Source organism: Heptranchias perlo, chromosome 16, assembly GCF_035084215.1.
Source record: "Heptranchias perlo isolate sHepPer1 chromosome 16, sHepPer1.hap1, whole genome shotgun sequence".
NCBI lineage: Eukaryota > Metazoa > Chordata > Chondrichthyes > Hexanchiformes > Hexanchidae > Heptranchias > Heptranchias perlo.
The window spans coordinates 18,039,666-18,055,791 of NC_090340.1; the positions used below are offsets into that span (position 1 = coordinate 18,039,666).

Genomic DNA, 16,126 nt, shown 5'->3' on the forward strand with positions numbered 1-16,126 from the left:
TTGTTCCACCATTGTTGACCATGCCTTCAGCTGGCTAGGCCCCAAGCTCCAGAATTGCCTCCCTAAACCTCTCTACCTCCCTTAAGATGCTCTTTAAAACCTCTCTGACCACCTGTCCTAACATCTCCTTATCTGGCTTAATGTCAATTTTGTTTGATAACACACATGAAGTGCTTTGGGACGTTCTACTATGTTAAACATTCCATATAAATACAAGTAGTTGTTGTCCATGGGATGATCTTGCAACATCTGATGGTTGATGGCTAATTCAGACACACTGTTATGCAATGTGAAGACTTCTTACTGTCCAGAAAGCCTCTAGGACAGGTCCAGGATGTTGTTGTGATGAGTACTCAGTTTCTCCGACGTAGCACTGAGGGTGATGTGAATGTTCTGGTGACCTTCTTTATCATCCAGGAATGGATCTGTGACTAGAGTGGGACATGGATCCCCACTCAAAACAGCCTCTGTACAAAACGCCAACACCTCAAGAAGTGGCATCCAAGCGTGTGAGCTTTGCTAAATGAGAGAGTGGCTATTCCCCCTTGGCAGGCTCCTTTCCATACCTCCTACACACTCCAAAAAGAACCAGTCAACTCAAATTGTCACAAACAGCGAACTGGATTCGGTTTTATTTGCATTTCAGAATACATGCTCTTAATGTGCATATTCTTTTTTTCCTTTTTGCAATTTTTAAAAAATAAAAGTCAGGACTGTGCAGAAAGAAAAAGTGAATAAAGGGGCACAAATAGTTCCTATGGTAAGCAAAGAGCACAGGAAACCGCACTAAACTAAGTGAGTTTAGTTAAGAATCAACAGCTACAAGAGAACAGCTTCAGCTTCGAAAGTAAACTGTAACATAGTCTTTAAACAACATCCATGTGTGTTGGGTACAACAGTCTGGAATCTCACAGTTTACAGGAAGACAGAATGCAAAGTACCACCATAACACACATCACACATCCCTGCTACTGGTCCAGTCAAAACATTGATTACAATTCAATACATCCTTGTTCAGCATTAAACTATACAGGCACTCCCTGTACATTTTGTTAAAATTACAAAATGCATTATTTACAGATTTGTACACACAGTGTAAACACACAAAATTTGTCTATTTATTACAAGTTGCTACAATGTATTATGTAAAAATGAGTCACGGCTAAAAGAGATTTAATTGATCAAAAAAAAAGCACTAAGCACTCGCTATTTTGATGAGGAAACAACCCGAGTACCTTCACATCTTCCTATGAATGAACAGACCTCTCGAGAATACTGCAAAGAGCAGGAGTCTCCTCACTGAGCATGTGCAGCGTGCATTCTCTCCTGTGGACTGACAAAATTGGCCAATGGCCAGCAATCTTGCTGGGGGTGTGCAGTTCCATCATGTGAAATAGTACTGAAAGACCAAGAAACTAAGCGCGTTGAAGATATGTCTTTGGCATCAAATTAATAACATGCAATTCAAGACATGGCAGAGAGGATTGCGTTTCAATCCAATATAGTGCGGTGAAGTGAATAAATCACCACCCCCCCCTTTCCCCCCCCCCCTCCACCGAGCAGCGGGACCGGCTGTGTGCATGGACTGGACTTCTCTCCACACCCCAGTCTCACCCGATTAGCTGGCACTATACCCTGACACTCCTCAGTGGATCAAACACATTAATCAAGTAATTAAAGTGTATGTAGTGCAAATTATATAACCATTTCTATAAAAACATGCTACTGTCTAAGCTACAGAGATAGGCTGTGCCTGAACTCGCAGACAAATGTCTGTCTCTGCATACTGTGCTGGGACACAGAAATATGAGTGTATGGAGTACCACACCACTACAGTAACACCTATTAACAGAAACCTGAAACACTGCCTATACGAGGCTCATACAACTTGTGCTTCTTGCGTCTGCAGCTCCATTGCCTGCCTCCTCATCCTCTACAGACTCAAGACAGGGCAGTGCCCAGCCGGTCTGTGCTGTTCAATGGAGGAGAGAAACTGGCATAATGCAAGCATAGAGCTGCACACCCCATCGCCAGGGGCCATCACCAGCGATGAGATCAGTGACAAACCGGAACCCCTCCCCTATCCAGATGAGGCCAGGGCACGGTGTGGATCGGATCGTGCTGTTCTGTACAATAGTGGCAGCAAATCAAGGCACACTGTACTAAACCGCTAGAGTTCTGGTTGGTTCAAACGAGATTGAGGCTCACTGGGTCAGTTCTGTGGTTCGAGATTGGCTGCTGGGCCTGGGAGGGCCATAAAGTGTTACTGATGCTATGTGATTGTTCTGCATGACCTGCAAGGGAGACACAGGGATATTTAATAATGTCAAACACATTTTAAAAATATATACATAAACACACAGATATGTTAAAATTGGATAGCCATGTGGTGAAGGATAGAATACTACAGCCTGATATTTTGTTGCTTCCAACCTTTATTCGGAGATACCCACACATACACACACGCAACCACTGTCCCCCCCTGTCTTCTGTAAAAAGGATACAAGAGTCCCCAATTGATGACCACCACCTGAATACAATTAACACTAATTGATATAAATCTCACAATTAACAACACACTTACTTTTGTTTCCCCTTTCTATTTTCTTATCTACTTGCTGAGGTGTGGTCCCGTGAGTGCTAATTGCCCCCTGGGATCTCACTTAAGTGGCCATTATTATGGCCTTGATGAAGAATGCTGGCAGGCTATCTGGCAGCAAGGCTATCACTGCTGAGCCTCATCCTGTCTTCACACAACATCCACACACGCACACTCCAGCAAAGGTCCCGGGAAAGAGAAACAAGGCCAAACTCCCCCTCCCCAACCCAGGGATGCCGAGACCATTTTATCGTACCTCAAAGATCATGCGCTGCAGTCCGAAGCAGAAAGTTGATCCGAAAGGATTTGTGTTGTTTGCTGAAGAGGATCTGCACCAAAGAAATAAAAGCAAGATTAGTTCATTTAACGCAGTGATGGAGAACCAACCCCACACCATCCCGTATGCTCTACCCATCCCCCCCCAATCAAGGGACTGGATACCCTTATTGGTCACTTCACCAGTTTAAAAATTCCTGCATCTTTGCTTAATGAAACAAAGTGCATTAACCGAAGTATGCAAATAATTTAAATTTTAAAAGCTGTGCAACTAAAGTGCCCTGGGATGTTGCCCAGTTTACAGTGCCCAGATGCAATATTTGACTTTAAGCTACACTTTTAATTCTAGGCATTTTTTTGCAAAATAAGCAGCAAGGTGGTCAGGCCTCCTGGCCTAGTAGGATACTCCTCATGCATTTTAATTTTGTTCCTCAGTTCCTCTGCTTCCTACTGCTATTCCTCACAGAGCCCTCCACAACCCTCTTATTGATACACTTCATGTTCAGATTATCATACTGTACCTATGAAGGACCACTGGTTTCTCCATCGGGTGTCCAAGCAGCTCCTGAATCGCATCCCACTGAAAAATTGTAAGGCAGACATCAGCACCGATCAATATCTCACCAATACATTGGGAGGTTTATAAATAACCAGCAGATTTAGTTAATAAAGCAGCAGCACATCTCTAGCCAGGCCTGGAGATCGTATAGGAAGTGTTAAGCTTGCATGTTAGAATCGTTTCTCCCTCTGCCATCAACTTGTAAGCAGCATTGTTACAAATTGATGGTTAGTAGTCAGAGGCTGACCGAGGCTGGCTCAAACAGCCTCATGCTTAATTTATACTTCATGCTGTAGTCCTTGATTTGAAGGTGTTCCCACAGTGTTCTTAGGTAGGGAGTTCCAGGATTTTGACCCAGCACGTTGATGGAACAGTGATATATGTCCAAGTCAGGACGATATGTGACTTGGAGGCGACAGTATTCCCATATACCTGCTGCCTTTGTCCTTCTATGTGGTAGAGGTTGCAGGTTTGGAAGGCACTGTTGAAGAAGCCTTGGCGACTTGCTGCAGTGTACCTTGTAGATGGTACACACTGCAGCCACGGTCTGCTGGTGATGGAGGGAGTGAATGTTTAGGCTGGTGGATGGGGTGCCAATCAAGCAGGCTGCTTTCTTTTGGATGGTGTCAAACTTATGTAGAAGATAAATGAAACAGGGCTTTTTTTTTTAAAAATAAAGGAGTGGGGGATGGGGCATGGAAAACTGAGGCAGAGTTTGTACTCGAGGCAAAACATATCAACGTTGAGGCGTGTAAGATTGCCACTTTGTGTGTAACTACTGAGTGCTCCCATACCAGGTATAGCAAGAACTGCGCTCAAGGTAGAGCCGCCACTATCTGCCCTGTCCCATTAGCTACTTCCAGGAGATGTAACATGGGTGAGATGTGGTGTAAAGGTCTTTGCTGTCTCAGCCATATGTCCCAACTCCCAACCTCAGAAAAATATCCCTACACCAGTGTGACATTTTGATTTTTCAACCAGGCCATCTTTTATGGACCCTCAGGTGAATTATGGGCAATTGTACGCTGTGCATTTACACCCACTGGGTACTGAGTTGTAGCAGCCCTGAGCTGAATCCAGAGGAATCTGGAAGCCTGCAGACTTTGATAGAACCATAGAAAAGATACAGCACAGAAGGGGGCCATTCGGCCCATCGTGTCCGCTCCGGCTCGAAAAACAACCAGGTGCCCATTCTAATCCCACCTTCCAGCACCCGGTCCGTAGCCCTGCAGCTTACAGCACTTTAGGTGCAGGTCCAGGTAATTTTTTAAAAAAGAGTTGAGGGTCCTTGCCTCTACCATCAATTTGGGCAGCGAATTCCATACACCCACCACTCTCTGGGTAAAAAAGTTTTCCCTCATGTCCCCTCTAATCCTTCCGCCAGTCAGCTTAAATCTATGTCCTCTAGTTCTTGAACTCTCCATTAGGGGAAACGGGTACTTCCTGTCTACTCTATCTAGGCCCCTCATAATTTTGTACACTTCAATCAGATCTCCCCTCAGCCTCCCCTGCTCCAAGGAAAACAACCCCAGCCTATCCAATCTCTCCTCATAGCTGCAATTTTCAAGCCCTGGCAACATTCTTGTAAATCTTCTCTGCACTCTCTCCAGAGCAATTACGTCCTTCCTGTAATGTGGTGACCAGAACTGCGCACAATACTCCAGCTGTGGCCTTACCAGTGTTTTATACAGTTCCATCATTACATCCCTGCTTTTGTATTCTATGCCTCGGCTAATAACGGAGAGCATTCCGTATGCCTTCTTCACAACCTTATCTACCTGTACTGCCACCTTCAGGGACCTGCGCACATGCACTCCAAGGTCTCTCACTTCCTCTACCCCTCTCAATATATTCCCATTTACTGCGTATTCCATTTTACTGTTTGTCCTCCCTAAGTGCATTACCTCACACTTCTCCGGGTTGAACTCCATTTGATCTCATCAGTTTGCAATAAATTTGAAACACAATGCTCTGTTGTTGCAAATTCATAGCTTTTCAAGTGGGATCTGAAAAAGGATCCCCATGGTTATCAGTTTCCTGACCGTCATATGTCTCATGTTTTTCTATATCTGGTATTGTGATTTCTGTTGCTGTACTCAAACATTTCCTGCAACAACAGCACTGTTTTCTTTTGGGTAACTGACACGGCCTTTCAGAAGTTAGTACAAGAGTGTGTCAAATATTTGGAGGGGGTTCCCCACACACAAAAGCTTGAAAAGCAATTGCCAGCTGGTCCCCCTATGGAGTCTGTTCTTAAACAGTCCTGTACTAGTTTGGCTCCAGGTCATTTTCCTAGTTATATACAGAACTAACATTTGTGTCTCCCATTCATCCAATCAGCACAGTCTGTTTGTGCAGTCTACTAAAGACGAGAATTAATCTATAAATATCAAAGGTAAAAAAAACATTTCTGTAAAGCAAGAGAGATAGACAGACTAATGAGTATTGCCCGGATACTGGTGAAATGCGGGAGTGCGCGCCTGCAAGCGATGGGGCGGGAGGAGTTGTTCAGTCGTTGCATTTTTGATGTCTCACCTTGCTGCATGTGGTAACGGTACATGTCCTTGCGTGTGCATCAGCGCTGCCGTCTGTTGGTAAAACCAAAGCCATCAGTAAGAAATAGAATTAGCAAAAGAAAACACTGCGATTGCTACCCAGCCTGCAGCCAGTCTGATGTCTTTCAACATGAATCCGGGAGATGCATGCAGTCTTTCAACCTCTAAGTCATAAGCAGTGGAAAACTATGGACATTTCCCAACACCCATATGTTCTAACTTGCAAAAGAGAAGTTCCATCTATGATTAACCAAAAAAAACACAAAACGATTAAACACTAAACTGCATTAAAGTTAGCGGTAACCAGAATCCCTTTTGGTTGTGATGGTGACAAAGGAGTCCAATAATGAACATTAAAGTCACTGAATCCTTCCGGTCTAACTTAAGGACAACACAGGCTATCAATCATTGCTGACTATGTGCAGCCTTAGTAAATGTCAGCTTGATGGCCTTTCTGTTGAGTATGAGACCCCAAGGCGGCAGATCTGCTGTGAAGTTGCAGAGATGGAAAGATTAAAAGTCAAATTTCTCCTATAACAGCTAGGTGACTTGCTTTGCCCTATATCTGCCTTCTTTGCCAGTGAAGCACAGGCTTCAAAGGCTACCTTATTTACAATATCTGTGCAGTGCACAGAGTCCAGACATCACAAGAAGATCATGGCAACAACTGCAGATATTTTAGCTGTAGTGTCATAGTTGTGTAAGAAAAATGGACATTTGGATTGGGCATCTTGCTCCAATATCCTCAGCTAAGTGAACAGCTGAGGTCATCAATTACTGGCCTGTAACTATGCACTCCTTTAAGAATGAATTTTCACATCTGCATGTCAGCAGAGGGTTATACTGATGAGTTTGTGCTGGAAAGACTTGTTAAAGTTAAACTCATACATGAGCATGATTTCCTGCTCCCAGCTCTGCTGGGGCTGCCACCTTCAGATGTAATGATAATTTGTACTTGCCCAAGAAGTTATAAAAATATAACTGACAGTATTGGGTCAAGAAACTGCATAGCACTGTGTCACTGGCCAATAATTGTTGGTGGTCATTTAAATCGGGTATGGTAACATAGGATCAGAGATGTAGTCGGACTGAGCTCCAATTAGGCAGCTTTAATTATTTGAAAGTTTAGAACTTTAGATTTCAATGGAATCTGTGAAAATCTCCCAATAGACAGATTCCTACCCCTGCAAACTTCCAATGAACCTGTCCATCAGATGTCACTACACCTCAATACAACATAAATTCAGGGACAGGCACACCTCAAACATTTGTTTTAACCAAATCTAAAGAACTGTGTCCACTGCAAGACAGATCCTGCAGTCCATCCTCGCTACTTAGGAGGGGGGGGGGGGGTGCGGGGGCAGGGTAAACTATATCAAATTGCACAATTCCTTAAAAAAAAAACACAAATCTATACATCAGATCTCTATCCTGGGAAAAAACTAAATTCCAGGGGAAGGAACCACCACAAATGATAAACATATGAAATTTGTTGCATTGGACACACAAGCAGGGTGTCTCCTCTGTGACAACAGTTAAATTAACCAGCAGCAGGTACTATTAGAAAACAGTGACTCAGCACATGTAGGTGGGGGCACTTGTCAGCACCATTTGTAGATCTGTGACCAGGATTTTTTGTGGATTAAAACTACAGCTATTTGAAGGATTACATTAGCCTGAGGATCACACAGCTTTAAATGCAGCAACAGTGCAGCGTGCAATTGTCTTTGTCCCACCCCCAACAAACTGCGCTCCTTCGTCACTGATTCCATTCCCATCTCCCCGACCACTGTCTCAAGCTATTTGCAACCTCAGCATTCTATTTGATCCCAAACTGAGCTTCCGATCCCCTATCCTCTCCATCACTAAGACCACCTACTTCCACCTCCATAACATCCGTCTCCGCTCCTGCATCAGCCCATCTGGATCTGTTGCAGACAAATTGATAGATTGATTGCAATAATTAGTCAACAACTCCATTATCGTTGTATCATGCGACTACCTGGATGATAGAAGGTGAACTAGATGGACCGTGGTCTTTTTTCCGTTAAGCAATGTTCCATCTGCTGCTGAAACCCACATCCATGTTTTTGTCACCTCTAGACTCGACTATTCTAGGGATCTCCTGGCCAGCCTCCGATCTTCCACCCTCTATAAACTTGAGCTCATCCAAAACTCTGTTATCTGTATCCTAACCTGCGTCATGTTTAAACTAATTTGGCAGGGGAATGGGCACCAGGATGAAACATTAGAGAGGAGAAACAAGGTGCACAGAGGACTGGGAGAGACAAATAGCACTAGAGTAAAGAATAGTTCAGAAATAGGAGGGTTCAGACCGGGGGCAAATTCAAGCCAGTCTGAGATGAGATTGGAGTGCATGTGCATAAATGCATGTAGTATGGTAAATAAGATTGGTGAGCTACAGGCACAAGTCACCACATGGGACTATGATATAGTGGCAATAACAGAGACCTGACTCAAAGAAGGGGAGGATTGGGAACTTAATGTTCCTGGCTACAAGCTATTCAGGAACGATAGGGAAGGAAAAAAAGGAGGGAGGTGGCAGTATTGATCAAAGAAACTATTATGGTACTGGAAAGAGATGATATAGTTGAGGGGGTCAAAGGCAGAATCTATTTAGTTAGAATTAAGGAACAATAGAGGTGCTGTTACACTACTGGGTGTCTACTGTAGCCCACCAAATAGTGGAAAGGAGATAGAGGAGTAAATTTGCAGGCAAATTACAGAAAGATGCAAGAATTATAGAGTAGTGATAAGGGGGGACTTCAATTATCCCAATATAGACTGGGATACTAACAGTGTAATGGGCAAAGAGGGGGAGGAATTCCTGAAATGTGTACAAGAGAACTTTCTTGATCGGTGTGTTTTCTGCTCAACCGGGAAGGCAGCAGTGCTGGATCTGGTTCTGGGGAATGAAGTGGGGCAAATGGAACATGTTAATTATGTCCATGTGATTTATATCAATTAGTGTTAATTGTATTTAGGTGCATCAATCGGGGACTCTCGTATCCATTTAAGTGCGCTTATCTAGGGTGTGGGTTGTGTTGATCTCTGTGAATAAAGGCTTGGAAGCAACTGAAGACCAGGCTCTAGTATGCTATCCTTCACCACCTGGCTATCCAATTTATAACTGAGCAGGTTTCAGTGGAGGAGCATTTGGGGAACAGTGAGCATATCATCAGGTTTAGATTAGGTATGGAAAAAGACAAGGAACAATCAAGCATAAAAATCCTTAACTGGAGGAGGGCTAATTTCAGTGAGTTAAAAAGGAATCTTGCTCAGGATTGGAATCAGAAATTGTTAGGCAAAACAGTAATTGAACAATGGGAGGCCTTCAAGGAGGAGATGATTTGGGTACAGAATAGACACATTCCTACGAGGGGGAAAGGAAGGGCATCCAAAGTTGGAGCTCCAGGGATGGCTAAAGATATAGAGATTAAAATGAAACAGAAAAAGGAGGCTTATGATAAATGTAAGAATCATAACATAGTACAGAATCAAGCTGAGTACAGAAAGTACAGAGGAGATCTAAAAAAGGAAAATAGAGGGGCAAGGAGAGAGTATGAGAATAGATTAGTAGTTAACATAAAAAGGAACCCAAAAGTCTTTTATAAACATATATAGTAAAAGGGTAGTCAAAGGAAGGGTGGGGCTGATTAGGGACAAAAAAAGAGATCTTGTGGAGCCAGAGTGTATGGCTGAGGCACTAAATGAATATTTTGCATTGGTCTTCACTAGAGAAGAGGATGCTACCATTGTAGCAGTAAAGGATCAGATAGTAGTGATATTGGATAGGATAAAAATAGATAAAGGTTGGCAGTACTCAAAGTAGAAAAGTCACTCGGTCCAGATGGGATGCATCCTAGGTTACTGAGGGAAGTAAGGGTGGAAACTGCAGAGGCTCTAACCACAATCTTTCAGTCCTCCTTAGATATGAGTGGTGCCAGAGGACTACAAATGTTACACCCCTGTTCAAAAAAGGAGAGAGGGATACACCCGGTAATTATAGGCCAGTCAGCCTGATGTCAATAGGGAAACTTTGAGACACAATAATCCGGAACAAAATTAATTGGCACTTGGAAAAGTACGAGCTAATAAATGAAAGTCAGCACGGATTTGTTAAAGGAAAATAGTGCTTGACTACCTTGATTGAGTTCATTGATGAAGTAACGGAGAGGGTTGATGAGGGTAGTGTGGTTGATGATGTGAATATGGACTTTCAAAAGGCATTTGATAAAGCACCACATAATAGACTTGTTACCAAAATTAAAGCCCATGGGATTAAAGGATGTCAAGGCCTTAGAGTGTGTGCGGGAGAGATTTACTAGAATGGTGCCAGGGATGAGGGAATTCAGATATATGGAGAAGCTGGGGTTGTTCTCCTTAGAGCAAAGGTGGTTAAGGGGAGATTTGATAAAGGTATTCAAAATCATGAAAGGTGTTCAAAATCAGGAACAGTTTCGAGTGAATAAGGAAAAACTATTTCCAGTGGCAGAAGGGTCGGTAACCACAGATTTAAGGTGATCAGCAAAAGAATCAGAGGCAACATGAGGAAGCTTTTTTTTTAATGCACTGCCTGAAAGGGTGGAGGAAACAGATTCAATTATAACTTTCAAAAGGGAATTGGATAAATACTTGAAGGGAAAAAAATTACAGGGCTATGGGGAAAAAGCAGGGGAATGGGACTAATTGGATTTCAAAGAGCCGGCACAGGCACAACGGGCCAAATGGCCACCTTCTATGCTGACCCATAGTATGATAAGTTCTGCTCCACCCATCACTCTGTGCTCGTTGACCTACACTGGCTCCCTATCCACCAACACCTTGAATTAAAAATTCTCATCCTGGTGTTCAAATTCCTTCTTGGCCTCACCCCTCCCTATCTCTGTCACCCCCTATAATCCTCCAAAAATGCTCAATTCCTCCAACTCTGGCCTCATGCAGCCCGACTCTCTTTGCCCCAGCTTTGGAAGCTGTGCCTTTGGCCGTCTAGGCCCTAAGCTCTGGAAATCCCCCCCTCAAACCTCTCTGTCTTTATCTCTCTCTCCTCCGTAAAACCTACCTCTGTCCAAGCTTTTGGTCACCCCTCCTAATATCTCCTCATTTAGCTTGGTGTCAATTTTAGTTTGATTACACTTCTGTGAAGTGCCTTGGGTCGCTTTCCCCAAGTTAAAGGTGCTGTATAAATGCAAGTTGTTGTTAATGTGCCATGTTGTCACAACCAAATAACTCCCACAGATACCTCAAGAGCTAGAGAGTCCCTCTCAAATAAGCTGTGGCCCAGAACACGGTTGAGAGATATAGGTGCAGGGAGCAGGTTACACACAGGATCAATAAACCACTCTGCTGGCTGGACACGAGGCTCGAGCAGTTAATTTGACAAAAATCAGAACTTTAAAAGAAAAATGAAACCAGATTGTAGTATAATGGAATGCTGAATCTAAATTTGTTGAAAGTATTTTTAAAATCAGAGCACGAGCTGCCTATTTGTTCTGTCGATTGTTCTCTTATCTCTCAACAACTATTGCCTTCGTCTCTTCAACTGGGCACAGTGCCACACCAGGCAGTTCATTTAATCAGGGAGCTGCAACGTCTTCTTCCAAGAACATCGGTTTTGAATTCTCTGGAACTATCTGCTTTCAAAGGCAAAATGAAAGTTGAAATCTGCCCAAAAAGCAGCATTGCGCCCAGCCCCATCTGTCCCACAGAAAGGGATCTCACCTCGTTTAACTGCCAGTGGGATCTTGAAATCACAGCGATGGTATCTGCGAAAAAAATAAAGAAATGACAGAATGTCTATTGTATGCCTGGAGTCATCCACTTCACAGAACAACTGAGATCCCCCCCCTCCCAATACTCAGGAGAGTCTAGACCCCAAAACTGAACTCAATAGCCCAGGAAAATGAGACTCTCCCACACCACATACCAAATACTCAAGATAGTTGAGACCAACTCCCTGCTGTCTAGTACCCAACCCACAGTTGACACGTCCCATTCTACACAACTCGTATTTAGGAGAGTCAAGACTCCTATCCTACCTGGAGTGTCAGGAACAGTTTAGAAGGAAAGTTAATTCTAAATCAAATTGAAAATCCACAAAGGATTTGCCTGTCTGAATTGAATGAACCCTTCCCTGCCACTAGAGAGGGCTATTTCCGTGCAGATCGCTATCCAGCTTTCAGAAGTACGAGGTGCCACTTTAAAGCCCCAGTTACCTAGATGAGGTATTCTTTTCTGAGATTAATCTGTTCTCAAATTTCTACTTTTGCAGGAGCTTTAACAACCAACCTTCAAGGATTGTAGAAACACCATCACGAAACAAAGCATACTCGTCAAGGACCATGGATTAAAAACACACATCTTCAAATCAAGCCCCAACAGTAAAGCCATTAATCTAAACACAGCACCAGTGAAATAGCTGTACACAGCGCAGTGTAGCCCATGTGAGATTAGTCCTGAAAATGATTAAATCCTAGGCTTCCTTTGAATGAATTCACTGCTAATTTGTTTAAAGCAACACGGGTGACAAACAGTAAAATCACCACTTGCAGTCCAGTGCTTGCTTCCCTGACTGCACTAATTTCTGTAAAATTACAGACTTCATTTATAATAAATATAGAACTCAGCTTCAATAGGAGAGCAGCCCAGCAACAAATAGCATGGCCAGACTGTACTCAAAAACCAACTGCAAACCCTCTGCATTGGGATCTTTATGTGAGACAGTTCCACAGGACTCGGTAATCTTCTAGTACCTTTCAAATGGCTGCTTTTTTAGTCAGGAGCCTAGGCAGTGAGTATTGTCCGGCTATTCAACTGAGAGAGGCATCAGTGTCGAACCTGACGCGGCCCTCACCCAAAATCCGAACACACATTTTCCACTGGAGGTCGTTGGTCAGTCAGGAGCACGTAATAAGGGTAATGCAATAATCGTGGGGGATTTTAATCTTCATCTTGACTGGGCAAACCAAATTGCCAAAAGTAGTTTGGAGGACGAGTTCATGTAATGCATTTCCGAGAACAATATGTCGATGAGCCAACTAGGGAACAGGCTATTTTAGATCTTGTATTGTGTAATGAGACAGGGTTAATTAGTAATCTTATAGTTAAAGATCTTCTGGGGTAGAGTGATCATAATATGATGAATTTCATATAGAGTTTGAGAGTGATGTAACTAAGTCCAAAACTAGGGTCTTAAATTTAAACAAAGCCAATTACGTAGGTATTACGTAAGTAGGGGCGAGTTGGCTTACAAGATATTACGGTAGATAAGCAATAACAAACATTTAGAGAAATAATTCATAATTCTCAACGAATTTACATTCCCTTGAAGAATAAAAACTCCATGGGAAAAGTGATCCAACCAAAGTTAAGGATAGTATTAGATTAAAAGAGGCTTACGGTGCTCTCAAAAAGGGTAGCTAGCCTGAGCATTGGGAGGGTTTTAGAAATCAGCATAAGGTGACCAAGAAATTGATAGAGAGAGAAAATTGAATATGAGAGTAAATAGCAAGAAATATAAAAACAGATTGTAAGAGCTTCTACAAGTATGTAAAAAGGAAGAGAGTAGCAAAAGTAAACGTTGGCCCCTTAGAGGCAGAGACAGGAGAAATTATAATGGAGAATAAGGAAATGGCAGAGATGTTAAACAAATATTTTGCATCTGTCTTCAAAGAAGACACAAAGAACATACCGGAAATAGTGGGGAACCAAGGGTCTAAGGAGAGCGAGGAACTTAAAGTAATTAAGATTAGTAAAGAAAAAGTACTGGAGAAATTGATGGGACTAAAAGCCGACAAATCTCCTGATGGGCTACATCCTAGGGTTTTTTTTTGAAAAAGAGGTGGCTGCAGAGATAAGTGGATGCATTGGATTTTATCTTCCAGAATGCCCTAGATTCTAGAACAGTCCCTGTGGATTGGAAGGTAGCAAATGTAATCCCGCTATTCAAGAAAGGAGGGAGAGAGAAAACAGGGAACTATAGGCCAGTTAGCCTGACATCAATAGTAGGGAAAATGTTAGAATTAGGCAGAGACAACACAGTTTTATAAAAGGGAAATAGTGTTTGACAAATCTGAACTTTTTGAGAGTTTAACTAGAAGGGTAGATAAGGGGGAGCCAGTGGATGTAACATATTTGGATTTTCAAAAGGCATTCGATAAGATGCCACACAAGAGGTTGTTACACAAGATTAGGGTTCATGGGGTTGGGGGTAATATATTAGCATGGATTGAGGATTGGTTAACGGACAGAAAACAGAGAGTAGAAATAAGCTGGTCATTTTCGGGTTGTTAGGTTGTAACTAGTGGGGTGCTGCAAGGATCAGTGCTTGGGCCTCAGCTGTTTACAATCTATATCAATGAATTAGATGAGGGGACCGAGTGTAATGTATTCAAGTTTGCTGACGATACAAAGCTAGGTGGGAAAGTAAGCTGTGAGGAGAATGCAAAGGGATTATAGACAGGTTCAGTTAGCAGGCGAGAAGGTGGCAGATAGAATATAACGTGGGGAAATGTGAAACTATCTACTTTGGTAGGAAGAATAGAAAAGCAGAACTTTTTTTTTAAAAAGGTGAGACATTAAGAAATGTAGGTATTCAGAGGGATTTGAGTGTCCTTGTATATGAATTATAGAAAGTTAACATGCAGGTACAACAAGCAATTAGGAAGGCAAATAGTATGTTAAACATTATTGCAAAGGGGTTGGAGTATAAGAGTAAGGAGGTCTTGCTATATAGGGTTATAATTATATAGAGCTCTTGTGAGACCACACCTGGAGCACTGCGTCCAGTTTGGTCTCCTTACCTAAGGAAGGATATACTTGCATTAGATGGGGTGCAACAAAGGTTCACTAGATTGATTCCTGGGATGAAAAAGTTGTCCTTTGAGGAGAGACTCATTGGAGTATAGAAGAATGAGAAGAGATCTTATTGAAACATAGAAGATCCTGAGGGGACTCGATAGGGTAGATGCTGAGAGGATGTTACCCCTCACGGGGGAATCTAAAACTAGGGGGCATAGTCTTAGAATATGGGGTCGCCCGTTTAAGACGGAAATGAGGAGGAATTTCTTCTCCCAGAGGGTCGTGAATCTTTGGAATTCTTTACCCCAAAAAGCTGTGGAGGCTGAGTCATTGAATACATTCAAGGCTGAGCTAGACAAATTTTTGATCAGCAAGGGAGTCAAAGGATATGGGGAAAAGGCAGGAAAGTGGAGTTGAGGTAAAAAATCAGATCAGCCATGATCTCATTGAATGGTGGAGCAGGCTCGAGGGGCCGAATGGCCTACTCCTGCTCCTATCTCTTATGGTCTTTTAGATTGAGTAGAATGGGCCTATATGCTCTGGAGTTTAGAAGAATGAGAGGTGATCTTATTGAAATGTATAAAATTCCTAGAGGGCTTGACAGGGTAGATACTGAGAGGCTGTTTTCCCTGGCTGGAGAGTTCAGAACTAGGGCTCAGTCTCAAGGTAGTTCTTGAGCTAAACCTGTGGTAAATTTTTCCTTCCCTAGATTGTGACTCTACGTATTTAATGCTGAAACACATTGCAGAGTTTTATTTTTACTATTTTTAAAAAAAAATTAAAAAGTGTAGGAAACCTAAGCCTACAAGTTTCACCAGAATGCAGCTGACACTCACATGTTGAAGTTGTAATGACCTGGGTAGTTGGTGTGAAGGACAAATTTCTTCACCTGATGCGTGGTGGCGTCAAACAGGACGTCCTGTCGAGGAGAGAAAGAGAAATAAAACCTGTGGCAAGTGAACAAATAAAGCCAACTTATCAGCAACAAGTGAGGCTGCAGATACGCACCACTCCCAAAGTAAAGTAGTTGAAAAAGTAGTCATTGCACTTGGAGGGAACCTGCTTGTGAGGGGAGGGAGAGTGGATCTTCATCTGTAGAAAGAAACAGATCTGTTAGGCACAGGGACAGCCACAATGTGCATAGCTCAATGCTGTAAAGGGGAAGACTACCAAACTTCTCAATACGAGGTCTACAGCAATTTGGGCAAAATATGAGTGGTTTCATAACTAGAGTTCTCATAGCCAATCAGGACATTTATCTCTGTTACTATCCAATGCTGGGTGTGGGTACATAGTTAGGTCTTCAGGGTGTGAATT

The 16,126-nt window shown here is 42.7% G+C and overlaps 1 protein-coding gene across 1 annotated transcript in view; it reads right to left on the reverse strand.

Moving 5' to 3' along the window:
- Positions 1 to 602: 602 nt before the first annotated feature.
- Positions 603 to 16,126, reverse strand: part of phaf1 (phagosome assembly factor 1) — a 71,302-nt gene continuing 55,778 nt past the window's right edge. Inside the window, exons 10-16 of the mRNA XM_067997724.1 lie at positions 15,818 to 15,901; positions 15,646 to 15,728; positions 11,732 to 11,775; positions 5,970 to 6,022; positions 3,397 to 3,455; positions 2,856 to 2,928; positions 603 to 2,294 (exon numbers count right to left, since the gene is read on the reverse strand). Coding sequence (XP_067853825.1) covers positions 2,205 to 2,294; positions 2,856 to 2,928; positions 3,397 to 3,455; positions 5,970 to 6,022; positions 11,732 to 11,775; positions 15,646 to 15,728; positions 15,818 to 15,901 — 486 coding nt within the window. The 3' untranslated portion in view covers positions 603 to 2,204. The remainder of the gene's footprint in view (positions 2,295 to 2,855; positions 2,929 to 3,396; positions 3,456 to 5,969; positions 6,023 to 11,731; positions 11,776 to 15,645; positions 15,729 to 15,817; positions 15,902 to 16,126) is intronic.